This window comes from Ruditapes philippinarum, unplaced genomic scaffold (assembly GCF_026571515.1).
Source record: "Ruditapes philippinarum isolate M1 unplaced genomic scaffold, ASM2657151v2 ctg57_1_1_1_1, whole genome shotgun sequence".
NCBI classification, from domain to species: Eukaryota; Metazoa; Mollusca; class Bivalvia; order Venerida; family Veneridae; genus Ruditapes; species Ruditapes philippinarum.
The window spans coordinates 1,057,601-1,084,967 of NW_026855294.1; the positions used below are offsets into that span (position 1 = coordinate 1,057,601).

Genomic DNA, 27,367 nt, shown 5'->3' on the forward strand with positions numbered 1-27,367 from the left:
GTATGGGTAGATTTACTAAACTGTTGCCTCCAGAGGGCTAAGAGTTACAGTAGACTTTTTTCTACAAAATCATCTGAAGCTTAATGTTTGCTTAATGTTGTTACAGATTCACTTTTATGTTTGTAAGGTATTGTTTAATGTTTTAGAAGATTTACTAAATGTTTAACAAGATTGAAGATTTACTTTATGTTTTGAAAGAATTTCTTTATGGTTTTAGAAGATTAACTTTATAGTTGTGGAAGATTGGCAGCTGTATGAGTTTCTTTGTCACTTTTCTAGGACTACTTAGCTTTTAAAGCTGAAGTTGATAGAAGAGGAACTATTTATAAAAAACTGGAAGAAAAAGTGAAATCAGGAAAAGCTGTGAGAATTACACCAGACCAATTTGCACCCCTTGAAGAGGTTTGGCGGAAGGTAGTTCGGCAAACAAGACTTTGGTTATGGAAACTTGATTCAAGTTTACCAGGAAAACTTGGTAAATTCGGTGACTGGTTGAACCAAGCTGAGGAAATTCTTGAACAGGAGGAAGAATTGCTGGAAAACCCTGAAGAAATGGCAGCCCAGCTGGGAACTATTTTACAGGAACATAAGGTCAGTCTTACATTTTACAGGATCCTAATGTCAGTCTTGCACTACAAAAATCTCAGTTGTCGTTTTCTGTAATGTCTAATTATGTGTCTAGGGTTTATTGTAACACAGGGGTAATTTGTCTACAAGTTGACGGAGATAAGAAAATCCTCGGTATTTTGATCTCAATTTATCACATTGCTGATAACTGGACTAAAGAATTACAGTGAGATGTTGATGTTTGATGATTATTTTATTCTTTTATACAAACAATAATTTAGAGAGTTTTTTGAAATATGAATGAGTCTTGTATAATGTATATTGACATCATTTTAAAGTAAGTTTTATGATAATGCAGAATTCAGACAATTTTCGTTGGTTTGTTTACATAAAGGTATCATGATTTCATCGTTTAGAAATGAATTGATATGCTATCATGTTTTAGCCATGTGATTGGGGATACTATACAAATGGGCATTCATTTGCTTGTATAGATGATGATGAGGTGAGGACATGTAGAAGTTTATCATGGTTCAATGGCTGTTCTCACTTTGTTCAGTTCTAGTTTTTTATCACTGTTCTAATTCATTCATCATAAACTCCAAAACATCTCAGCAAAAATTTCGCCACTTTCCGTTCCCTAGAAAGATGGACATAACTGTAACCAGGGGCAACAAATAAATTTTTCATACTTTTTGTTTTCCAAATAAACTTTTGTGGCAAAAGTGGCCAAATTTATGCTACATTTGATGGAAGGGCTACTTGAATTATTATTGTAGGATAAAAGGATGGGTTATCAAACTTCTTTATGAACATTTAACATCTTTATTAAGATTGTAAGAATAAATTTATGTATCTGAAATCCATGCATGAGCTATGTTATAGATGTGATAGAGGATAGGGTTATTGTATAAATAAAGGTTAGAGCTCTTAGTAGGTACTGTTGAACTAGGGGTACCTTATATTTTTTTCAGCACATTTTTTAGTTTTGCATGTTTTCATTACAGTGTCATATCATTAACCAATATTTTAATGTTATTTAACCATCACAGCAAAGTTTGTTCTCCATCATTTTACATTATCAATATTGTATTATTATAAGCATATTGCATCATTAAATAAAATGGCCAAATTCATACTGTAATTTTTTTCCAGATTCTGTAATAATGTCATAAACACTTGCAATATTTGGAATAATCATGAAAGCTGAGTTTTCTATGTTTAAAATTATGAACAACTTTTTAAAGAAAAGATGAACACCATTTTTTCAGAGGAGTAATTGTTATTAAAGATGGGTTTTTTTCTTTGTCATTTTTCTTTGACATCATTTTGACTTTGCAGGACAACAAGTAGTGAGAAAGTTTAGATAGGTTTTTAGAATCGTTATTCCTTCTTATGTTGCAGATTTTGATTTTTCTTTATTTGTAGGAATTTTCCAAATACTAAATGCCATATGTTCTTTTTTTAGAGATTTTTCAAAGACTTGGAGCCACAAAAAACATTTTTCATGCAAGTGAAGCGTGCTGGACGATACGAGGGAGAATTCATCCCGCCACCACAACTAGAGAACCTACATCAGAGAATACAGGTTGTAGCAACCATGGCACCAAAACGTGAAAGACGTCTGGAATATGAAGAAATGAAATATCAACTCCTCGCATATCTTGTTGCATCAGAAAACAAATTGAAAATTTGGACAGTCAAATATGGCCGACAAGAAAGTGTTGAGGAACTACTGGCTGATTATAAAGTAAGGGTTTATTCTTATATCTGTTTCACTTATAACTGCAGTTAGATTTGATATCATGTAATGCTCTAAAATTTTATTGACAATTTACATGTTACAGTAGCTTGATCTTAAACTTGCTATATTGTCACTTAGTATTGTTTTGGGAATGTTCTATTGAATTAAAAGAGTTAATTCTACACCATTAATAATAGATGTGCTGAAAATAAAACGTGAAAATTTAAAATAATGATATCAGCATGTCTTCTATAACATGTGAATATAATGAGAGTTGAAAAGTCTTTTTCTATTGTTTTTCTAGGATTTTGTACAGACTGGAAACTTATTCAAGAATTATGACAGAACATATGAAACTTGTAAGAAAAATGCTGATGCATATAGAAAAGCAAAGATAGACAAAGAAGAAGTAGAAAGAATATCAAATTACTTTGATGAAGTTAATGGGAGGTGGAAGAAAGTGTCAGTTGAGATTAAAAGTGTACAGTCAATGTTAGAGGAGGTTATAGATTGCTGGAGGAAGTACAATGCCTGTGTTGATGTGTTGACAGTCTGGTTAAACGATGGAGAGAGAGTCATGTCCAGATCTGCCGAGGAAAAACAGGTCAGTTTTGTTGGTAGATCTCATCCACAGACTCGCAGATTTTTTAATATGACAAGACTTTATTATACTAACTTGACAGCCCTTTTAGAGGTCAATTACAGAAAAGATCTTACTTTACTTAATATCTCAATATCAATTTATTTTTACATTGGAAACATTTTTGTGTAAGTGAATATGCTATTTTTCAAAATAATAAAATCTATGCGTTATTATGAATAAAATAAGTGTCTCTTTTTACAGCAATTTTTCTCAGACCTAGCTGAGTTTGAAGAGAAACACAAAATCCTGAATGAGTCTGGCAACTTTCTTATTGAAACAACAGAGGAACCAGTTGCCGTGGAGATAAAACAAACATTACTGATGATCAACCGGAGATTTAAAGACCTTGTTGACCAGTTCCAACATTTCAAGCAGGTAGAGGTTGTTGGTAAGGCAAGGAAAGAATACAATGATGGTCTTCTAAGGTTAACTCAGTGGCTGAGAGAAGCTGAGGAACTTGTTGCGAGAGAGGTCCCATGTAAACATGCGGTGCTGAAAGACTATCTCAATGAAATTGATGTAAGTTCACAAATAAATTCTGAACCTGAATTATTTAAAGTGGATTGGTCTACAATAAGGTCGTTTTCCATAAGTATTTCAAATATTAATAAAAACATAAAAATGTATTAAAATAATAATTTTGTAAAATATTTTTTGAAAAAACAAAATGTAGAAAGAGTTCTTAGTGATTTAGTATGAACATTTATAGGATGGATACTAAATTTTTGTGCTAGAACAGTGTATTATTTGCTATATATAGATATGTAATATCTCACACCAACAACATCTTAATAAAAAAATTATATTTTGTTGTCACATATGATACTTTATACTATCATTATGATTATTTTTTGGTACTATTGATCCTCAATTATGAACCAATTCACTTTAAAGAATGTAAATTGTAAAATAGCAGTCATGTAGTGTTTTAAATCAGAAATCAACATCTTGAACTTTAACTCTCTAATCTGAATCTGAAGAATTGCTAAAAACATCCGCAGTTGTTACATCACCTGACAAAATTTCTACATGAATCTTTCAGACATATGGTGCTCAAATACCCTCGATAGAAAATGACTTCAAAGTAACAACAAAAACAGCTCAATCTCTGGTGAAAGAGAGCTCACAAGATGTGGTCACAGAAATGTTACAGTCGCTCAATATTCAAAAAGAGGTGCTAGTAAGACTTCGCAAAGAAATTCCTGACCGAGTGAAACACATAAAAGCAGTGTTACCAAATATAGAATCTCTAGAGACAGGCCTTATAGATCTGAATAACTGGTTGGACAATGGAGAAGCCTTATTACAGGCTCATAAATTAGATGGTACCCAGGAGGAAACAGAACAGAGGCTGGAAAAACACAAGGTAATTTAAGTCAGGCAAAGTTGAAATTAATATTTTATAGCATATCTACAAACCAAATTGGGCTTTTTAAAATCTTTGATTTTTTTCTTTTGTAGTATTACTCTTAAACTGAATCAGCAGCATTTTATTATTGATGATTTATAAGAAAAATATATGTAAAAGTTACTGTATCTATTGTAAATGAGTTTAAGGTATCAAAGCAACATGTTTGTTACTTTTGTCAACTTGATTGTCTTCATTTTTGCTAATTATTAATAGGCAGTTTTGGACAGTATTCGATTAAGAGATATTAATGAAAGTGTTTCATTGATTGACAGGCCTTCTTCTCTGAGATTACATACCAGAAATCTATAGTAGAAAGTAAAAACAAGGTGTACCAGAAGGTGAACACTTCAAAACCTAAATTAAAGAATGTAGATTTTTCTGTGATAGACCAACCTGTTGAGGAGATGAACCAAAGATTCCAGGTAAGTTTTCATGTGCCTGATCATAGCTTCTTACATATTATATGATTAAAGAGGGCTGTTTATGGCAAGAATGAAATTGATCTTAATATTATTTTGCCTTGATTGGTCTGGAGCAAAAGCATTAGAAATAAAAAAAAACTTTTAAAAAAAGGGTGTTGTAATTATTGTAATTAATTTTTGTTTCTATGGAAAAAATAAGATATTAAGGATTTAAACTGCATATGCAACATGGTAAAGGTTGCACAAATATTTAAACTAGCTATAGATTCACAAAAATTTGTCAACATAAAGGCATAATTATTAAAAAGAGTGATTATATAGATTTTTTTTTAATTAAAGTCACATCTTGTTTTTTGTGACTTAATTTTTGGAGAAAACTTTTGACATCCACTCTTAAACAGCCCTCATTGAATGTATTACAATAAACTATCATCCAAATCATACTGCATCTATGCATGTAGATAATCAACATTATAAAAGTGCTTGATGCATGGTGATGATATGATGGAAGTCTTGTTTACAACTGTCAACTTGAAATGTATCGTCATTGCTTCTTAGACTATAGATATAGGCCAACAATGTGCTCGTTATATTGAAATGTTTGGACCAATCACGTTTAAGTTAACCTAACTGCTATCACACCTGCTGTGTTTTGTTTATGCTAATTCTTTTATTGCTTCTTTTATAGTAGATTAGATTTTAACCAATCAAATTAAAGCTTTCTGTAATTACTACTATTACTGGTTCTGAGGTAGGTAGTAGATATTCACTCGATGGGTGTCTATACACTGGCAGTGGATAATTTTACAAAACTTTAAAAGTAGTGGTCTCTTTGGTCTTTAAATTATTTTGTTTATGACTCTTGAAGACAAAAACAAAAACGCCCAAAACATTTCAGATGTGTGTAACAAAAGCTAAAGACTGGGAAAAGAAGTTGGATAATTTATCTCGTCTTTGGCGAGTTTTACATCAAAAGCAGCATACCCTTGAAGGGTGGCTTGATCAGGCGCAGGCCGTCCTGGAAGACACCGAAGATGACTATGAGAGTATTATACGTAAACATAAGGGTTTCTTTGGGCGTGCGGATGATCGCATGTTGCAGGAATATCTGCATGCATGTCAGGATATTCTAGTCGTTCTTGAGGAAGAAGATCGACCTGCTCTAACTGAATCAATGGAAAATATTCAACAACGTTGGGAGGTAAGATATGCTGTTTGTCTTTGCTCACCTGATGAGCATCTGACCTACTTGACCCCCCACACTCCTATATGGGTTGCTAAAGATACTCTATTCTTTCTATGCATTTTTTTGCGCATGAGCTTTCCATTTGGAACAAAACATGAAATTTGGTTACTCCTTATACATTCAAGTCACATTACATTTCTCTTGTTTGTTTGTAATATTGAGAATTATCAAGATAGGTCTTGTAATACGCGCCTATTTGGAGGAACGGAAGTTCGTCAGCACGGATTAATGATCAAGTTAAGTCAGAGGTCAGGTGAGTGGTGCGTGCCTTCTGATTGGACGCTACTTATAGCTTAGGCTTGAAGTTTTTGCTAGCTAAACTTGCAGTCATCATTTATGCAGACTAAAGTATATAATTGTAGGGGAAAAATTGTCCTAGTTGAATGATAGAATTATTTCAAAGTTAGCATATTTTCTTGTCTATGTATTTAAAGGTACTTTAGAATCTAGAACCAATTCTTGGTTTAGAAATTCTAATATTTACAATATAGCATGTTTTGTTTTTAATGCAAATTGAAAAGTAATGATAGCAACTTTTCATTCACTGATGATTCTTTAAATTTCTTCTAGTTTCTGGCTGGCCCATTAGATTCCATTCAGTATTTATTTTAAATTAAATCAAAGAAGTTTGAACAAATGAAATTGTTTTCATTCAGTGGTGACTTTAAATTTCTTCTAAATCCTGGTTGGCCCATTAGATTCCATTCAGTGTTGAAATTTTATTCAACGCTAAATTAAATCAAAGAGGTTTGAAAAACTGAAATTGGTTTCATTGTTATTTTAACAATAACTTTTATTTGAGCTGAGAAAGTTTGACTGTGATGATATAGCCTGATATTTATAGAATATGTACATTTCAATGCCAATTTATGGGATAACAATGTTTCTCAAATTACCATAATGTTTCAAATGCTGTTTTAGCTATATCTTGAACATTTAGAAAGTATCCATAGTAATTTAAGTATAGCTGTTTTAAGCTTACCTATAGCTTTCTGACTCACTGCTTTTTTTGGTTTGATATTTTGCTGTTTATTTGTGTATTTGCTGTTCAAATATCATATGATTATTAGTTGTTTTTTTTGTTGGTTTTTTTAGTTTGTAAGGTTTTTTCTAAGTTTTAAAGAGTGTAGAGCTATATAATACCGGAATGCATGCATAATGTGTTAAATTGTTTTAATTTACATTCATTGTATACTTTAGAAATATGAATTATATATTTTTACAATTATTTGCAAGTTTTGTTGCATTTTATTTCAATTTAGATTTAGTATAGAAATTTGCTAGTAATTTTCACTGAGAAATATTTCTATTTGTTAGTCTTAGAGGTCATTATGTAGAGCATCATTTTGGCACCACATCATTCGTGAATTTTTATATGATTTTTGCCTCTTATTAAAGGTGTATAAAGAACACATTCTAGAAGATTCAGATATTAAGTTTAGTAAAGAAAGAAACAGTTTTACTAATGCAAAATGCTAGAACATTGTATTTTTGTGTTCTGTCTATCCACATTTTGTTTTCAGACTGTTTTTATTGATATAATAATTTTATAATAAAGTACACTTAACTTAAAATCTTACAGGCAATACCAACACAATTTTGATTTTATTTTTCAAATTTACTTATATTTATTAAAAACATTAAAGGTTTGACAGACAATTTTTTTATGTCGAATAATGTGCTCTTTTATCAGAGATCAGTTTTACTGATTATCTTGTTCATGAATATGAAAATAATTTTTCTTTAAGCAGTTGAAATCAAATTTTATTCAGGAGACATTTTGTGCAGGGCTAATATGTTTGATAAATATTTCAGCAAATACAAACTATCGCCCCTATCAAGCTTGTGAAACTAGAGTTTGCTGTACAAGAAGAAAAATTCCTCAATCTAGTCGAGAATGCTGAGAAGACAATAAATCAACAACGACAAAAACTTCAACGACGGGAAAATGTCAAGGAAACATTACAGAAACATAAGGTATCGATCAAATTATTTGTTGTTGTTGTTGTTGTTTATATTTTTAAGTCAATTCATTTATTATACCCCCAAAAACGAAGTTTGGGGGGGTATATAGGAGTCACCCGGTGGTCGGTTGGTCGGTCGGTCGGGCGGTCGGTCGGTCGGTCGGTCGGTCCAGACGTCCGTTGCATTTTCCTTGTCCGGAGCATAACTTGAAGACTAATAGTTGGAATTCAATATAACTACATACAATGGTCAAGCACATTGAGAGGAAGTGCAGTGCACAAGAACCATAACTCTATCTTGACTAATTACAGAGTTATTGCCCTTTGTTACTTTTCCTTGTCCGGGGCATAACTTGAAAACTACTGGTTGGAATTCAAAACAACTTCATACAATTGTCAAACACAATAAGGGGAAGTGCAGTGCACAAGAACCATAACTCTATCTAAAGTAATTACAGAGTTATTGCCCTTTGTTACTTTTCCATTGATTTTTTTGTCCGGACCATAACTTGAAGACTAATGGTTGGAATTCAATATAACTACATACAATGGTCAAACACATTGAGAGGAAGTGCAGTGCACAAGAACCATGACACTATCTTGACTAATTACAGAGTTATTGCCCTTTGTTACTTTTCCTTGTCCGGGGCATAACTTGAAAACTACTGGTTTGAATTCAAAACAACTTCATACAATTGTCAAACACAATAAGGGGAAGTGCAGTGCACAAGAACCATAACTCTATCTAAAGTAATTACAGAGTTATTGCCCTTTGCTTTGTTACTTTTCCATTGCCTTTTTTTACCCGGACCATAACTTGAAGACTAATGGTTGGAATTCAATATAACTACATACAATAGTCAAGCACATTGAGAGAAAGTGCAGTGCACAAGAACCATAACTCTATCTAAAGTAATTACAGAGTAATTGCCCTTTGTTACTTTTCCATTGATTTTTTTGTCCGGACCATAACTTGAAGACTAATGGTTGGAATTCAATATAACTACATACAATGGTCAAGCACATTGAGAGGAAGTGCAGTGCACAAGAACCATAACTCCATCTTGACTAATTACAGAGTTATTGCCCTTTGTTACTTTTCCTTGACCCAGAGCATAACTTGAAAACTACTGTTTGGAATTCAATACAACTTCATACATTTGTCAAGGACATTAAAAGGAAGTGCAGTGCACAAGAGCCATAACTCCATTTTTGACAAAATACAGAGTTACTGCCCTTTGATACTTTTCCTTGTCAGGAGCATAACTTAAAACGTACTGGTTGGAATTCAAAACAACTTCATACAATAGTCAAGCACAATAAGAGGAAGTGAATTGCACAAGAACTATAACTCTATCTACAGTATTTATAGAGTTATTGCCCTTTGTTCCTTTTCTTTGTCTTTCTGGACTTATTACAGAGTAATTCAATTAAAATTCATCAATGGCCAACCACATTGAAAGGAAATGCAACATATAAGAACCACAACTATCTTTAATTGCCCACAACCATAACTGTATATTTCAATTCTTTTACAAGGTATTCTGTTACTAGTAACATCCTCATTTCCGAAGCAGTCTTGTGGGGGTATTAATCACATTTAGTGATAGTTCTAGTATTTTAAAATCAAATGAACATGAATATTTTTACCATAGGTGTGTGTATATATGTATTGAAAGTGTAGAATTACAAAAGTTACTGTCAATAATGGGATTTCTTTGAATCTTTAAAGATAATCAAGAAATGATTTATTCACTTGAGATAAGTCTGTATGGTCTTTATGTGACCACATATGCCCGGAATGATGCATTGAAAGGCAATTTAATCTTGGTTCAATTTGTTATGGTACAAAGTTTCCATTTTACCTTAATAGTGTCAATGTTACTTTAAACCCAAGATAAAAGTAAAATAATTCAATTCAGAAAGATTCAACTTGCATGTAAGTTTTTGTAAGATAAAATCTTATATAAGGTATATTTAGGTAAATTCTGCATAAATGGAAGCTTTCCAGCCAGTCATATATTTTAATGCTATCCTTGTGCAATATTATGACTAAAATTTCCAGTAAAATTGTAAATAATGCCAGAGGGCCATTGTTACAGTACAGTGGAAAAGTACCATACAGCCTATTATTTGACTGTGTGAATCGAAACACACTTTATTAGAATCATTAGAATATTTTAAATTCTATACATTGATATCAAATAAATTTCATTGTTTTGTTCTGTTCAGCAAATGTTCCATCAAGGAGACTTCCAGAAGACATGTTTGAAGTGCCTTGAGAGTATGGATAACCTATCTAAAGATTTGATACGACATGACGGCAGGGACAACACATTAAGAGACCAGTATGATATACATATAGAACGATGGAACAAGCTCAAGGAAGCCATGGATGCTACGTTATTATCCCTGAAACAGTTACCAGAGAGGTGGAAGGAATACAATACAAAGTATGATCTTACATTTTAGATCACTTAAATGTAAACATTTTGTTTCAAAAGCGTTTTACACTATTAAATGAGAATTTTACAATAATGACATAGCTTCAGCTTTGAAGCATGTGTAATGATGTTTTGTCTTATAACTGTATCAATCATATTAATTATAAATGGTGAATACTCCAAGTCATATATTTAATGCGAGTAATGTGGCTCTGGAATGCTGTGGACTCCAGGTCATAATGTCTTATTGAACAACTTTAGCTTAGTAAATCCAACTGAACCTTTGCTTACATAATTTCAGACTTGGAGAGTTTGTTGGGTTCCTGGAACAAATAGAGGACCTCCAGAAAAAGTTACAAAAGGAAGATCTCACAAGTGAGGAATATAAGGATCTTCAAGCTCAATTCCAGGTAAATAACTTGTACTTAGTTGCCCATTGAAACCACATTTTGTACATTATAAACTATTTTCTAATTAAAATGTTGCCAATTATGATAATTTGCTATGTTTAATGGACTAAGAAAGGCACAAATAATTGTTAAAATCCTAAAATTAAGTGTAAAATCCTTTTATCTTTTGAACAGAGAGCTATGAAAAATATGAATAAAGCTGGCGAAGATGCCAAATGGTTAAAGAGTAACCTGGAAGAGCTTCTAGCAGACTCAGATGATACAGATGCTCGACGTGAACGTGGTAAACTTGATGACATGGTAGCGAGATTCAATAACTTACTACCCAACATGGAAAAAACCAATGATAAGTCAGCACTCTTTTCCAAGGCGTATGATTTCCGTGATGGTATGGACAAGAGGTCAAGCTGGCTTGACGACGCTCAGAGACAAGTTTTAGAACAACCTTGTATTGACGGACTTGAAGATGCTCGTACATATCTTCATGAACATGAGGTAATATTCTTACTGCAATGTAAGTAAAGAATCATAAACAGTCCCCCATACAGAATCTAATCAGTTTTACTACAATTAGGCCTTGTACATTGCAACTGTGTTAAAACGCTCATGTTGGCGTCTAAGATCTCCAAACCCTGTTAAAACAGCGTTCTGATATATAATGCTCAACACAAAATCTCCGCTTTACCCCACCCACTGCCAATACATGAAATGCTTATGATATTTTAATTTCTAATCAAGTATCAATACAAGTTGGCAATTATTTAACATATCTCTATTTTTTGTTTTCAGAGTTTAATGGGCAGACTAGATGCTGAGAGAGCATCAATTATGGCTGACATTGAGGCCGGAAAAAGGCTTCAGAAAGAACGTAATGCTCCATCATTCATTGCTAAAAATATCCAGGATCTTGAACGTAAACTCAAAGATACAAATGAATTAGCTAAAGCTAAACATACTAAGTTGAAGGTGAGTTTATTCATAATGAGAGTATTAATTTTGTATAGTTAAGGTTTTTGAAAGTCTTGAGGTTTTCTAGATGTATTCTTTATTTGCAGCATCTCTCTAGCACAAGTCTAATGTAGCTTAATGAAATTACTTAAAAATTTCCTAATTTGTTTTAAGGTGATATATCACTTAAATTGTACTTGTTTATGACAGGACTTTAAGGTGTTTCGTTCTTGTCAAAGTGTTTATGAATGATAATATTGTTTTAGAAAACTGTTGGTGACTGGGAGAAATATGAGAATGAGAAGACAGATTTGGTTCAGTACCTGAAGAAAGCTGAAGCTGAACTTGAGAAACCACCATCAACTACAGGACAAGATCTAGCCAAGAAAGATTACTCAACCAAAAAAGTAAACATTTTTAGTGTAAAAAATATTTTTATTGTAAAAAGAGGTTTTAAATCGAGTTTTTTAATATGCAATATATTTTTAAATACAAATTCATTCAAATTCAAGATTTTATTAAACTTTCTGTTGGAACTGATGAAGCTAGTTTTTGTAGATGCTTTATAATCATACAATGGTTACAACATTTTGTTTGTTTCACGTAGGAGCTGCAGCAGACATTAAATAAACTGAAAGGTAGTTTGAATGAAGTCCAGAAATTAAATGCCATACTCTGTGAGGGTGCAAGTAGAGAGAGACGAGGCCCTCTCAAGGGGGAGATGACAGATATAGATAAGAGGCTGGATAACGTGTCTGTCCGTCTCAATGCCAAACTGGCAGATCTTGAAGCCACAATAGCTAAATGGACTGAATATTACAAACGTCTTACCCACTTCTGTGATTGGTTAAATGAAAAGGAGGAGAAACTCAATTATGTGTATGAAAATAAAACAAGCACACCAGAAGATCAGCTTGAACAAGCCAAGGTATGTCTTGTCTTAATTTTTAAAAATAGTTCTGCCTGACTTGCTCATTTTTTTTAAAAACAACAACAACAAAAAACAGTACAGTTTCATCTGTAGGGCATTTGTGACTGGTTAAAAAGTGAATTTTATTTAAGAATTTAGCTCTGTGAATGTAATATGTCATCATTATTTAAAGGCCGATTGATTCTTGTAATCATTTGTAACATTTAAGATATTAAGTATATTATGTATTATGGTTACACTTTTTTAGGAAATATCTACTGAAGTATATGAGAACCACATCACATTGGAAAACCTTGAAAAAGATGCTAGAGGCTTGTCACAGAACTTTAGATCTCGTGAAACTGCTGCTCTCAAATCAAAATTGGCAACAGTAAGACGTCAGTGGGAGAGTCTGTGTGCACGAGCCAAGGACCGCAGCTCTGCCCTGTCTGGTAGTGTTGCACATTGGCAGATGTATCAAAACCTGGCACAGGATTTGATGCCATGGATTTTAAAAGCTGAGAAATATTGTGCCACAGAACTTCCTAAATGTGCCAGTATGGAGGAAGCAAAACAACTCTATGACCTTCATCAGGTAGTGTTACTGCTCAGTCTGTTAATGAGTTAAATTTAGTATTAAATGTAAATGTAATTTGAGTTAAAGAAAAAAGATTAAAGATTCAAGTAATCTGGAGACATGCTGCGTTTAATACACCAAAGTAGTGATAATGACCACCTATTAAAACTTAAAGTAAATATGCCTTCATTTTCATAAAAAGTTATTTAATGTAGATTTAAGCATTCAAAAAGTAAAAAATCCAATTTCATACCTTTTTATTTACAGTATATTTATGTATAAGTTTACAGAATTATAGGGCATGTATAGTTTTAAAGGTCATTTCAGTTTTAATAAATACAATTTCTATTTTTCAGTCATTTTTACACGAGTGTGAAGCTAATCTACCAATATTTGAGAAGATGACCACAGAGGCTGGCTATATTCTTGACCAACCAAACATGCAGAAAGAGTTGGAGACCCTGCAGCGACGTTGGACTGATGTGATCTCGGCATCTGAGGAGCGGAGTCACAGGGTAGATAAGATGCAGGGAGCCTGGGTAGCTTACAACCAGGAAGCTAGCAATATTGAAGAGATTCTTGAGAAGTTTGAACATCGTCTAGCCCAGGAACCAAACATCAATTCAACAGATCCTCATGTACTAGAGCATGAATTGGCTCTTTGCAAGGTAATTACTACTGTTTAGTGGGGGGCGTCCTAGACTAAATGGTTAAGGTGGTTGACTTTAAACCACTTGTCCCTCACTATTGTGGGTTTGAATCCCGCCAGGGCCTTTGGATTCTGTCAGGTGAGGAAGCTATTTCATTCAGCTTATGGATTATTGGTGCTTCTACTCAAGTGCCCATCATGCCTGACAAAAATACCCAAAAGGTCCTCCTTCACCAGAAAAGCGTGAATATGACCGTATGACCTTTTCAGTATTGGTTTGCAGTGAAACCCAACTAAAACATAAATATCTGCTGTTTACCAAGCAACTTAACCTGATATTAACTACAGTTGAATTAAGTTCTTTTGGGGGAAATAATTGGTTTATTTCATTAAGAAGATTTTCATGTTATTGTTGTTATTTGAAGTTTTGTTTGATTTCAAGTTCTTCTAACATTATAGCAGTCATAATTATGTGCACTTCCTAGCAATGCTAGTAAAAAGGGGGACTGCAGACTTGTAACCTGGTTGAATGATTTCATCAACACAAAATAATTGATTTAAACAGCAAATAACTTTAAATTTATATTCATGATCTTTCTCTTTTACAGACTTTGCAAGAAGAGGTGAGAAGCCAGCAGCCCCACTTGAACGCCTTACACCGTCAGTTTGAGCAGGTCAAACAACATGCTACACCAGAGGGAATACGTGACCTGAAAGACAGACAGGACAGTGTGAAGGCAAAGTGGGACAAGGTTACAGCAGATACTACTGAGAGACAGAACATGCTCAATGGAGCTCTCAGACATAGGCAAAACTTCTTTAGTAAACTTGGAGAATTTGAAAAATGGACCAAGAAAACTCAAAGGAAGTTAGACACTGGAAGTGAAATATATTCTGACGAAGTTGGTGAAACTATGCAGAAACTGAAAGCTCTTAAACGTGAATATGATGAAAATGAACCAGAATTTAATGCTTTAAGGGAAGAGTTTAAGGAACTTATTGCTAACTGTAATGATGATGAGGCAGCTATTTTGAGAGACAGATTTGACAGAGTTAGCAGTGGTTATTTCAAAATAGAAGATCTATTGAAAAATCGGGAAGAATTGTGTGAGAAATGGGATGAGTACCAAGCTTCCCACAAAGATACTCAATCTAAACTTAAAACACTCCAGAATAAGTTAGCTTCTCCAAATATAAAAGAGGAGGAAGTTGCAAAGATAAATGCTGAAGTTAAAGCTCTCAGAGATGACATGGGACAATGGATGGATGAAGCTGATGCACTAGATGAACTTATGGCAACTTCACAGTTAACTATAAAAGATCGTGCCACTCAAAGAACTTTACACTTTGGTTCAGAATTACAAGCACTTGACTCAATGTGTGACTCAGTATTATTTAACTCAAAACAAAAACAGGAACATCTTGGTGAACTTGCTCAGTTGTGGGCAGAATTTGAATCTAAGCAAGCTGAACTTGTAGATAAACTAGGTGATGTTGGTGAGAGAATTGGAACAGCTGCTGTAAATCAATCTAGTCTACAAGGTGTGAAAGATCTTGTCAGAGAAATTGAAGTAAGTGTTTCTACTTTGATAAGATTTTTTACGTTTATTACAAGTTATAATTTAGTAAAAGTTTTTGGCAATTAAGCATAAAAAAGCAAAAATAAGTTAATAATATTTCAGGTATTAATCATCTTATTGATAAAAGTTTAAATAGATTTGAATTTCTTGTTTACTTTTGGATATATTTAATAGTTTGGCTTCTTTATTTCTGTTTACTAGGACATAAGAGATGACGTATTTGCTACAAACCCAGAATATGAACAGCTGAGAGAACTTGGTCGTCAAATAATGCAGGCTGATCCTAGCAAAAGTTCTGCTGTACAGAGTGGTGTCCAAGGTGAACGAGTCCTGGGATGGTGTTCAAGCATTGCTCGGTGATAAACTTCAGTATTACTCATCAGTGGCAAATGCCTGGCAACAGTACAATGATCTCAAACAAGGTGTTGTACGAACACTGGATGATGTTGCCCCCCTCGTTGAGTCTGATATTGCCTTCTCCACACAACCTGAAGTCAAGAAAGCTCTTGATCAACATAAGGTAATACTATATACACTCATATGAATTGATATGTAATACAATATTTCTTTATTTTGTCAAGATTTTTAGTATATAATGGGAAAAAATATGCAACATTTCTAAAACATAGTGGATTTATTCCTATATGTAGACAGTATTAAAGATGATGTAATTATCTCATGAGTTTATGGACCTTTCCGGTGATTACAGTTTTATGTAAATTGGCTAACTTGTTCTCCAATTGTTACACTGAGAAAATACATAGTCACTGGTTGACCTGGTTTGCACAAAAGAACGGGTGCTTATTTTTGTGATACTGTTTGTGAGTAGTTGACCTAGCCATGAATGGAAAAGGTGTGGCTAAATGTTCCACTACGAAAAACCGGAAAGGTCCATTGACAGAAAGCCCTAATGTTAATGATTTGTATTTTAATCAGTATATCATATGATGCCCTTGGTGTTTAAAGTTAGCATACTTCAATATTTTGCTTTTGTTTAAAGAATGCCGAGTTCGAGCTTCATGCTAACCAGTCACAACTGGATCAAATGAACACAAGAGGACTTCAGTTACTTGAGGAACTGAAACATGTACCCAGCTTTGACATTTCTGTCCTTGAACAAGATCTGGATGGTACCAATCATCAGTGGGAAACATCAAATGCTGCCATTGATGAACACAAACAAAACCTGGAGGCTCAGCTTATATGCTGGGACCAGGTACAGTCTGGGAAAGAGGAATTACAATCATGGGTTAACACCATGGTAACCAAACTAGATGACAGTCTCAAAAACTTTGATGATGCTGTCAGTGTTGAGGCCTGTCTTGTAAAATTCAAGGTGAGTTTGATCATTTAATAGGATACAATATGAACAAAGCTTAAGTTCAAGAAAATAAAACTTTATTTGACCAGGTTGTAAAAGTTGTAATCTTGTTCATAGTAAATCGATGTATTTAGTTGTGATAATAAAATGCTTAACAATAAGGTTATTTCAAAGTTCATTCATCAATGTTGTTGCTTAAAAACAGAATAACGAAAAGTTACTTGATTTATAAAACAGGAAGAGGCTCCATACTTCCAAGAAGTTTTAAATGAAATGTCCCAGAAAATTGAAGATCTCAAAGCTATGAATCGTGATGAAGACATTCCACAGCTTGTTGCTGAGCAACAAGAAATTCAGGAACAATTTGATAAAGCTACAAAGCTAGCCAACCAGCTCGAAGGTGTGATGGCTAACTTTACTGATGAACGAGAAAACTTACAGAAAGAAATTGAAGCGGAGTCAGAATGGTTGAATGAGATGAAAGATAAGTTAGGGAAATGTGATGATGTTTCTGGAACTGATGATGATATTATCAGAAGACTGGAAAATTGCAAGGTTTGTTCTTTTCCTTTCAGTTTGAGAACTTTTGCAGAACTTCTAAGTAAGATAAATCATAATGTTTAGTCTTTTTATTGTTCCTTTCCTTTCCTTAGTGTCTAGTTATGAACTTCCTTTATATATATAAAAAAAATCCTATCACAAAACAGTAATCACTGACACAATAATATATATCTTAAATATAAATGACCGGTTAATGTATGCTATTTTCACTTTTTAGGCCCTTGAAGCTGAAATGGCTGAGCATAAGAAGAGAGTAGCTGCCTTAATGGATAAAGCTGAAGTCATGCAAGCTAAATTCCCATCAGCTGAGACCTCCAATCTTGCCAAGGATGCTGCAGTACTGAAGAAGAAGTTTGAGTCTGTGATGACACGTGGTGAGAAGGTTGAAGACATGTTGCTAGGAACTCTAGAACAACACTGTAATGATGCTCAACAACAACAACAGAGATGGTTGAATGCTGCCCTTGAGAAGGTAGCATGGTGTGGAGATATTGCTGGAGATAGATACAGTGTGGAAGCCAAACTTGCTACCATTAAGGTACCATTTAGTTCTGCTTCTCTCATATTTAAACCTTAAAAGCAAATTTTACCCATGGCGAAAATTTCACTTCAGATAATCAGTTTAAAATCAAGTTACATAAGATATTTGACCATTTAGGAAATATCAACATCATGCTTTGTGTGCAGATAATTTACAATCAATGATAAACAAGAAGTTTTGATTTTCACAATATCATTGTTTATAGGATCTTATAAATGGTGCTCAAGAGGGAGAACAAAAGAAGAATATAGCAGCAGACAAACTGGAGGCACTGAAAGCAGTGTTACCTAAACAGAAACAAGCTGAGCTGGATCGTCAGAAGAAACAGGCTGAAGCTGACTGGCAACAACTTGTTAAAGCTATGCAAGAAACAGAGTAAGTGATGCATATTGTTGCCATAGAGATTTAATTATGGTTTATAATCTCCCAAATACTGAAGATGACATTAGATAGTAAAAGAATGTTGTCTTCCATAGAAACAAAGTCATTAATCATATTCATCTTGTGTAAAGTATTTATATAATCTTACATAATATTTTACTTTAAAGGAAATATAAGAAAAAATTTTGTTGAAAAAAAATCCATACTGTTTTAATTATGTATGACAGAGTGACATAAACTAGAATCTTCTATTTATGCATTACAGACATAAACTAGAATTTATGTATTACAGACATAAACTAGAACCTTATTACAGTCTAACTTGCCCATGAGACACAGGCTGTATTAAGCGACTTTGCTCTTAAGATCGACAATTTAAATTCCCCAGATCATTTTCTGCTTATATCTTTAATTGTATTAATGCAATCAAACGCGATTCAGCGAAATCCGCTAATAGACTAATTGACATCAACTTTCATTAAAGAACCCTTTTAAATTATAAGTTAATTGTTTTTTTTAAGAACGCGTTTGTCGTTATGTTACATTGTTCTGCATATTAACTTGACAATAAACTTGATGAAAAACTATAATTTTTTATCTATAACCGTTTTTTTAGCGTATTGCAAAATGAAGTTTAAGTATAACGCGTGACGTTTGTATTTTATAATGTCAATAATCATTTCGGAAAATAAAAACAAATGCCAAGGCTAACCGCCTGACTTGAGATTGTATACGCTGTAGTCGCACTGGTTGAATTGCAGGACTGCAATTGAAATCTTAATTGAACTTGTCCGCATTAAATTTAATCTAACACCAAAAGATCTTAGTTTGTTTATTTCAAATTTTAAAAAATCAACAACTGAAAAGAGTTTCAAAATATGGTTATTCGTGTTGGAAATAAGGCAAAACAATGGTAGAATTGTTAAAAATTTTTTTTAGAAAAAAATTAAAATTATCGTAATGCCATCCAAAAATTTTTAATTTAAATTAAACGTTTTTTTTTTTACATTTGATGCGTTTAGATTTTCGGAGTTGTTTATTATTGAAACATTTATAAAAATTGAGCGTTGAAAAAACAATCCGTACTCGAATAAAAAAGATGGTTCAGCATAAAATTTTGAATTTTATATCAATGCTTGAAATGTCTTAAGACAAACAGCTCACATTAAGATGACGGTCGCATTTTTAGTGTGCTCTTGTCTGGTAAGCTTTAATAAAACGTATGAATCTGAGTATTAACATTAGTTACGGACATAAACTTAAGAACTTTAATTGGGAAAAAGGGAAAGCCCCAACAACGTAGTATGATACAGTTGTCTCAATGGTTTGAAGGCATAGAGAGTCGTTAGTAATCGACAGAACTCAAAAGACTAAGTAGCAGAATTGAAAATTTACAGGAGATAAAGGTAGACTTACATATTATGTATATATGTTTTCATGGCCTAATAAAAGTTCAAATTGTTTATTAGGAAAAAACTGTATTCTGGTATTTAATTGATTATTTTAAAATTATTTAAAGGGTACTTTCTTGTTATAAATTATTGAGTTGTACAAATTTTTTACTTTAAAAAAAGCCTTTACTCTTTATTAACCTAGATTTGGGATCTTGAAGTTCTTTTAATAGAAAATCTTTTTGAATAAAAACTTTTTAATTTCAGACTATTTGAGAAAAATTCAACAGTAAAAATTGTGCTTTATTTTTGAGATAGATACTAAACATTTGAATATTTCTTGATTTTTTATAGAATAGAACTTTCATACATTTGATTGACAATTGTTGCAGGCTCTAGCCTCCAAGGAGGTAATAGCAACATCAAGGCCCCCTTTGAGGACGCCACAGGGTCAGGTATTAAGGCGGAACTGGTGTTGGCCAAACAGCTTCAATATGCTGGACAACTCCAGACTAGATACCAAGACACTTGGCTGACTCCGTTCAGGTTTGGTATTAATCAAGCTCCTAAAAGATACTTAGACTTCTTTGTTGTAAAATTGGTGTTAGAACCAAAACAAAGAAACATATTGTGAAACAAAGTTATCCGTAGAATTGAGGTTACATCTGTTAAAATAAACATCAGCGTATTGGTTACTTATCAAATGGCAGATTTTTGTTTAAGATGGTTTTCTTGAAAATAATCCATCATATTATGAAACCTGATTTTAAAGAATGTTCATGAAATGATGCCATTTCCAAAGAATTTTGTTAAGGATTGAATCGTTCTTTCAATTAAAAGTTTATGAAACAGTTTAAATTTTTATGCTTTTATAGTTTTTGGAAGTCATCATTTATTGAAAACATTTTTCAGGAGCAAGTTGAGCGCTGTGAACAGAACATTGAAGATCATGTAGCCTACAATGAAAAGCATAAAGAAGGCACAGACTGGATCGAAGCCCAGCAACAGAAACTTGTTGAATGTTCAGATATGCCAAGTGATAATGAGGCTCTGGAAGATAAACTTGAAACAATACAAGCCCTCACAGCTGCTAATGATGACGGTCAAGCATTGTTTAGTGCTGCTCTTGAATCTGGTGAAAGACTTTATCCAAATACGTCAAACGAAGGTCGTGAAGGTATCAGACGGGAGTTACGCTCGCTACGTGACCAGTGGGAGAACTATAATGATACTTTACATGAGACACAGAGAAACCTCAACAGCTGTAAGATGCAGTGGTCATCATTTGATGAGAACTTTGAGCAGTTAGAGAAGTGGGTTAGTGAATCTACAGAACTGCTAAAAGAAGAGGCAGAACCTAAAAATACACTACAGGAGAAAAAGGCTGCTCTACAACATTATAGGGTAAATATATAGTTTCAATGGATGAAAAAGTCTAATATATTTCGCTTTCCTTATACAAGAAAAAAACCATAATATTTTTTTAACTTCATTTGTTCATTGAAAATTTTCATGTAAGGTGTCAACATCTTAAGTTTTCAAATAATTGATGTGTACTAAATTGTTACTTTTAAATAACAGTCTTACTCTTTTATTGAACCAAGACTTGAGTAGTTACTGTAAAGAAGCTTCTAATGTTAATAGAACTACTAAGATTAAAATTAAGGTTATATTTCAGATCTGTATGCTTATTAGAACTGATTTACTAAACAGAAAAAAGTGTGTCTTTATTTTATAAGATAGATACTTCTATATATCAAGTCTGTAATATTTCTTGTTTTTTTATTCCAGACAAAATGTCAGGATATTCTGTCTCATCAGAGTATGATTGACAGTATTGGTGATAAAGGCAGTGCTCTAGCCTCCACCAAGGCCAAAGGTAAAATAAACAACCTCAACGCCAAGTACAAGGCCCTCTGTGAGGATGCCAAGGCTCAGGTAAAGAAGGCTGAGAATGAGGTTGACCAACACCAAAAACTACAAGATATGCACCAACAGTGCCAGGACTGGATGGCAGCTACCAAAGACAAGCTGGCTGTATGTGCCGAGGCTAGTGGTGATAAACAAGCTCTACAGAATAGACTTGACAAAGTTAAGGTAAGACTGATGATAACATAGTGCTTAACAGTTAAATCTTATTACTTTTAAGATGAATAAATATCTATTTTACCTAATGAAATGGAGCTAAGATGTTATTATTTGGTTTAAAAAGGTTAATATACACAAATATAATTATGAATGTTACTGGTAATTTTAATATTTTATTGTTTATAGTATGAATGTCTGAATGATAATGATCATGTGATTTTATTTTATTTTGAAATAGGATTTAGTGAAATCAATGAGAGATGGTGAAGCCAAGGTAAAAGCTGTCCATGTACAAGGTGAGAAAACAATACCACACACTGGTCACCAAGGTCAGAATGCTATCAAACGTGACCTTGAAGGTCTCACCCAGGATTGGGAAGCCCTGGCATCTAGAATGGATGACACACAAGAAAACTTAATGCATGCCCTCCAGGCATTGACAGCATATGACGGGTCATGTGACCAGCTTAACAAATGGTTGAGAGAATGTGAAACAACAATCAAAGACATTGACCTGAAGAGAACACTTGGTGATAAACAAGGTCAGGTAGAGAAGTTGAAGAAGATGCAACAGGAAGTGTTGGCAAGACAACGACACTTTGACGAGTTACAAGATATGGTTTCTCACATGCAGGGTGCCGACTCTAGACTCGTCAATTACAGCTCACAATTACATTCCAGATATGAACATTTGAAAACAAACCTCAGAGTGAGTGTTTTAATTATTTGAGTGTTTTATTTATTTGTACCTTAAGTTTGAAAAGACTGTATTGATTTAAGGCAAATAAATCCAGAATACTAATTTCATATTTAGGTTGCATTTCTCATATGTTACTTAGGATTTTTCAATAACTCAGGTTTTTCAATAAATCCTAACTTCTCCAATAGTAATACTACACATAAATCAGTTATAAAATGACATTGATTTGATTCTGTTGTAGGATTTGATCAACCGTTGGCAAGACTATGTAGGGGAGCACCAGAATTACTCCACCAACTATAGTGAATGTGTAGAGTGGGTGCAAACTTTACAAAGACGTCAACAGGTATGTGCAGATGTTGCCGGGGACCGACAAGATGTAGAAGACAGACTTACAAAATTACAGGAACTTATGGCAGAGAAAGAACAAGGTGCAACCAGGATACATATTACAGTAGAAAGTGGAGAGAAGCTATACCCTAGCACAGCTGCAGAGGGAAGGGAGATAATCAGACAGGAATTAAGGTAAATATATATCCATGTGCACTGATGTAAAGCTGGAACATCACCATATGTCCTATACTGTGTCAATGTGACATAAAACCCAACAAACAAACACTGATGTGTTTCTATAAAGTGTTATCATTAGCTTAGAAATAGTTGAACTGATAATGATATGTCAGTATAAATATAGTTACATCTCCGTTCATTGAAATCCTTAGTGCTTGAAATAATTTTTTTTTCCAAATTGATGGATTTAAATATTGTATGGACATGTATTTCAGATCTTTACGAGACCAATGGGAGACTGTATGTGACCAGCTATCAGAGACCCAGCGTAAGTTGGAGTCTGATTTATTCCTGTGGTCAAATTATGATGAGAACTATGAACAGTTACAGAAATGGCTGTTAGATACAGAAGTTCAGTTAAATGAAGACACTGACATGAAAGCTACATTACCAGACAAAAAAGCTCAACTACAAAATCACAGGGTATGAACATGTATTATCACAGTAGGCAAACATTTTACTCACATGTCTGATGAAGACACAGTAATTTGTTATAAACTTCATTTTTGGTTGTTAAAGTTACATACATTGACTCCTATGATTGTATTGAACATATATTATAGTAAAGGGCAGATTTGTCATGAAGAAACTGTAGTTTTCCATAAAAACAAAAGTAGATTTCATTTCTACAGCTGTTTATTTGAACTATTTCTTTTTAGCTCGACTTTTCTATGAAAAGGGGAGCTATCCTACTCGCCCCGGCGTCGGCGTCGGCGTCAGCGTTAGCGTTAGCGTTGGCGTCACACCTTGGTTAAGTTTTTCGTACCACCCCACTTTATTTCAGAAGTATTACAAGTATGGCTTTGAAACTTACCATACTTGTTCACCATCATAACCTCCATCTACAGACAAGAGTACATAACTCTGTCAAGGTTTTTGACAGAATTATGGCCCTTTTTTGACTTAGAAAGTGTATTGAGCTTGGTTAAGTTTTTTGTACCACCTCACTTTATTTCAAAACCATTGGAGGTATTGCTTTGAAACTGACCATACTTGTTTACCATCACGACCTTCATCAACAGACAAGAGGACATAACTCTGTCAAGGTTTTTGACAGAATTATGCCCCTTTTTGACTTAGAAAATACATTGAATATGGGTAAAATCCACTTATTGCCTTAACCCTTTGAGATATTGCTTTGAAACTTTTAATGCTATTTCACATCATTACCCCCATCTGTACGCAAGAGAAGGTAACTCTGTCAAGGATTTGTTTTTAAAAATTAAGGCCTTTTATCGACTTAGAATCTTGGTTAAGTTTTTTGTACCACCTCACTTTATTTCAAAACCATTGGAGGTATTGCTTTGAAACTGACCATACTTGTTTACCATCACGACCTTCATCAACAGACAAGAGGACATAACTCTGTCAAGGTTTTTGACAGAATTATGCCCCTTTTTGACTTAGAAAATACATTGAATATGGGTAAAATCCACTTATTGCCTTAACCCTTTGAGATATTGCTTTGAAACTTTTAATGCTATTTCACATCATTACCCCCATCTGTACGCAAGAGAAGGTAACTCTGTCAAGGATTTGTTTTAAAAATTAAGGCCTTTTATCGACTTAGAATCTTGGTTAAGTTTTTAGTACCAGTCCACTTTTTGACTGAACTGTTTGAGATATTAATTTGAAAGTTGGAATACTTGTTTACAATCATGATTCCCAAACATGTCCAGGAGAAGGTAATTCTGTCAAAGATTTTATTTGAATTATGGCCCTTAACTGTCAATGTTTTGTATTATAGGCAAGCACTAAAAAAGTCGAGCGCGCTGTCTTACGGACAGCTCTTGTTGTTTTATACATTTAACTTATCAGTTTTGGGTAACATAAATTGTAATCATTTATATTTGTAGGTGTTGCATCAAGACATTATGTCAAGACAGCATATCCTGGACAACCTAAATGAGAAAGCCATGTCTCTATCACAATCCTCACCTGTTGCCAAGGTGAACAAGTTTGTTGATGAGGCAACTAAAAAATATGATAAACTTTGTAACCAGTCTAAACATATGTTGGAGAAATTTGAGGTAGCAGTCAAGGACCACCAGCAGTACCAGGATGCATATCAGGACTGTGCTGATTGGCTGAGCTCATCACGTGACAAGGTGGAGGCATGTGCTGACACATCAGGAGATCGTGTTTCCATACAGAACAAGCTTGAGAGACTTAGGGTATGTAAAATTATCAGTTGCTAAAATTTCAAGCTCTTCTAGGCTTGTATCTTTGTATATTAGTATCTATATAGTAAAATTTTGATATTAATTTTAGTTTTTAAATTTAATTATGTACTATTGATATTAAAATCATTAGAGCTGTGAAATATATGTGTCAATTTGTCATGCAGGAATTTGCCAGTCATGTTGGTGATGGGGAGAAGAAGTTACAGCTCACACATGAAATGTGCCAGAAAACCTCAAAGAACTCTTCCATGCCAGGATGTGAAGTTCTTCGCAGGGAGATGGATCATTTACAGTCAGAATGGCAAGATTATGTATCCAGAATTAGACAGGTATAATTTACTTTAGTAGTTTGATATCAGAACATTGATTAACTGTACAGCATTTGTACCAGTAATGAAGTATTGCAGAAGTAAAGAAATTTAAATGTTTGTATTTTTAAAGGATTTTAGCATGTTTTTTGTCACAGAATCAAGCTGTTGGTTAAGCAGTTTAAATAACATATAATAGCAACATTTTATGTTTAAATAATAAATAGTCATGATATATTGTTGGTATTATTTTCAGGCTGAAGAAGATTTAGAACATGCCATGTTACAGTGGGGAGATTTTGAGTCCAAATTTGACGTCTGCTCACAATGGCTGAAACACATGGAACAACAAGTGAAAAATTATGAACTAAAATCAACACTTGAAGACAAGAAGACCCAAGTGGAAAAATTCAAGGTACATGGTCCTTTCATAACTACTTGTAATGTAATTTGTCCTTCTGCAGAATTTTGCACTTTGGTTATTTCTAAAGTTAAAAATAATTTTGTTTTCATCCTTTCATCTGTATTTTACTTTACAGAAACAAAGAGAAGAGATTTTATCTCGGCAACCAGATTTTGACAAATTTACTGACGACGCCCAGAATCTCATGCACACAAGTGCAGATGTACGTCTCAGCACGCAGGTATCTCAGCTGACCAATCGTTATCGTGGCCTACTCACCTTGATCAAGGATCTGATTGGCAAGTGGGACAAATATGTACAAGATCACCACGCATTTGACAACAGACATTCAGAGTTCAAAAACTGGCTCAGTCAAGCTGATGAAAAGTTGGAATCTTGCCAACAACCAGCTGCCGATCAGGATACTATGGAGGAAAAGAAAGCCATGATCCAGGTACTAAAGTATTGTTATAAAATCAGATTTAGTAAAAGAAAAGTTCAGTCACATGTTTTGAAAATATCACTACTTAATTTTTCAAAGATTAAATTTGTGAAAGGATGTTAAATCATATATTTAAAGTAATATTGTTTGTACAATCATTTGGTTCATACAGAATTTATTTTAGTTTGATTATGTAGAAAGCTATAAGCTTATAGACACACTTTCGAATCTGTTCCTGGAACCAACCAGTACTGAGCAATGTGTGTAAAGTTTCTTGCTCAAGGAAACAACAACTTCCCCCTGACGGGGTTTGAACTTATCCGGCTAGCGATCAATTGATTACTAGTTCGACATGTTTACCACTCGGCCATGCCATATAATCATTTGTGTTATAAGTGTATAGGTTTGTTTGATGGTTTATTAAATACAAGTTTGTATTATTTCAGATGATGCTGGCAGAAAAAGAACATGGTTTACAGAGATTGAACTCAGCTGTTGAAGCTGGGGAGAAACTATATCCGGACACTGCTGCAGCTGGTCGTGAGAAAGTGCGACAAAGTTTACGCTCGGCTAAGGAAGACTGGGAGAGATTATTTAACACACTAAATGACACTCAGCGACGTGTTGACAACTTCCTGTTACAATGGTCATCATATGCAGAAGGTCAAGACGCATTATTACGCTGGCTGAATGACACGGAGGCCACCCTGAGGGCAGATGTGGACTTGAAGAATACCCTGCAAGAAAAGCGTATGCAACTTCAAAATCACAGGGTGAGTTTTATATTGGAATATATCTAGCACTTTGTTGATAGTAAAATGGACAGGATTTTCTAATACATGTAAGTCATAAAAAGGATGATTTTCAAAATTATATCAAACTCTGTCTGAAATTTTAACAGGCTAGAAATTTGCTCTTAGTTATCAGTAGTGTAGATCTATTCATAATGGTTCTGATTGAAGG

General features: G+C 33.7%; 1 protein-coding gene across 1 annotated transcript in view; it reads left to right on the forward strand.

Annotated features, from left to right (window-relative positions):
• The window catches only part of LOC132742790 (muscle-specific protein 300 kDa-like), a 127,500-nt gene that overhangs the window by 50,998 nt on the left and 49,135 nt on the right, over positions 1–27,367 (forward strand). The window contains 35 exon segments of the mRNA XM_060731265.1: positions 280–591; positions 2,036–2,317; positions 2,616–2,915; positions 3,156–3,473; positions 3,997–4,320; positions 4,638–4,787; positions 5,686–5,988; positions 7,849–8,010; positions 10,230–10,450; positions 10,743–10,851; positions 11,026–11,346; positions 11,641–11,817; positions 12,066–12,206; positions 12,407–12,727; positions 12,978–13,304; positions 13,643–13,954; positions 14,544–15,506; positions 15,717–15,820; positions 15,822–16,035; positions 16,516–16,851; positions 17,074–17,391; positions 17,615–17,935; positions 18,144–18,313; positions 18,551–18,588; positions 20,103–20,302; positions 20,623–21,114; positions 21,502–21,807; positions 22,037–22,507; positions 22,740–23,023; positions 23,284–23,491; positions 24,925–25,242; positions 25,416–25,580; positions 25,816–25,974; positions 26,099–26,416; positions 26,851–27,177. Coding sequence (XP_060587248.1) covers positions 280–591; positions 2,036–2,317; positions 2,616–2,915; positions 3,156–3,473; positions 3,997–4,320; positions 4,638–4,787; positions 5,686–5,988; positions 7,849–8,010; positions 10,230–10,450; positions 10,743–10,851; positions 11,026–11,346; positions 11,641–11,817; positions 12,066–12,206; positions 12,407–12,727; positions 12,978–13,304; positions 13,643–13,954; positions 14,544–15,506; positions 15,717–15,820; positions 15,822–16,035; positions 16,516–16,851; positions 17,074–17,391; positions 17,615–17,935; positions 18,144–18,313; positions 18,551–18,588; positions 20,103–20,302; positions 20,623–21,114; positions 21,502–21,807; positions 22,037–22,507; positions 22,740–23,023; positions 23,284–23,491; positions 24,925–25,242; positions 25,416–25,580; positions 25,816–25,974; positions 26,099–26,416; positions 26,851–27,177 — 9,792 coding nt within the window.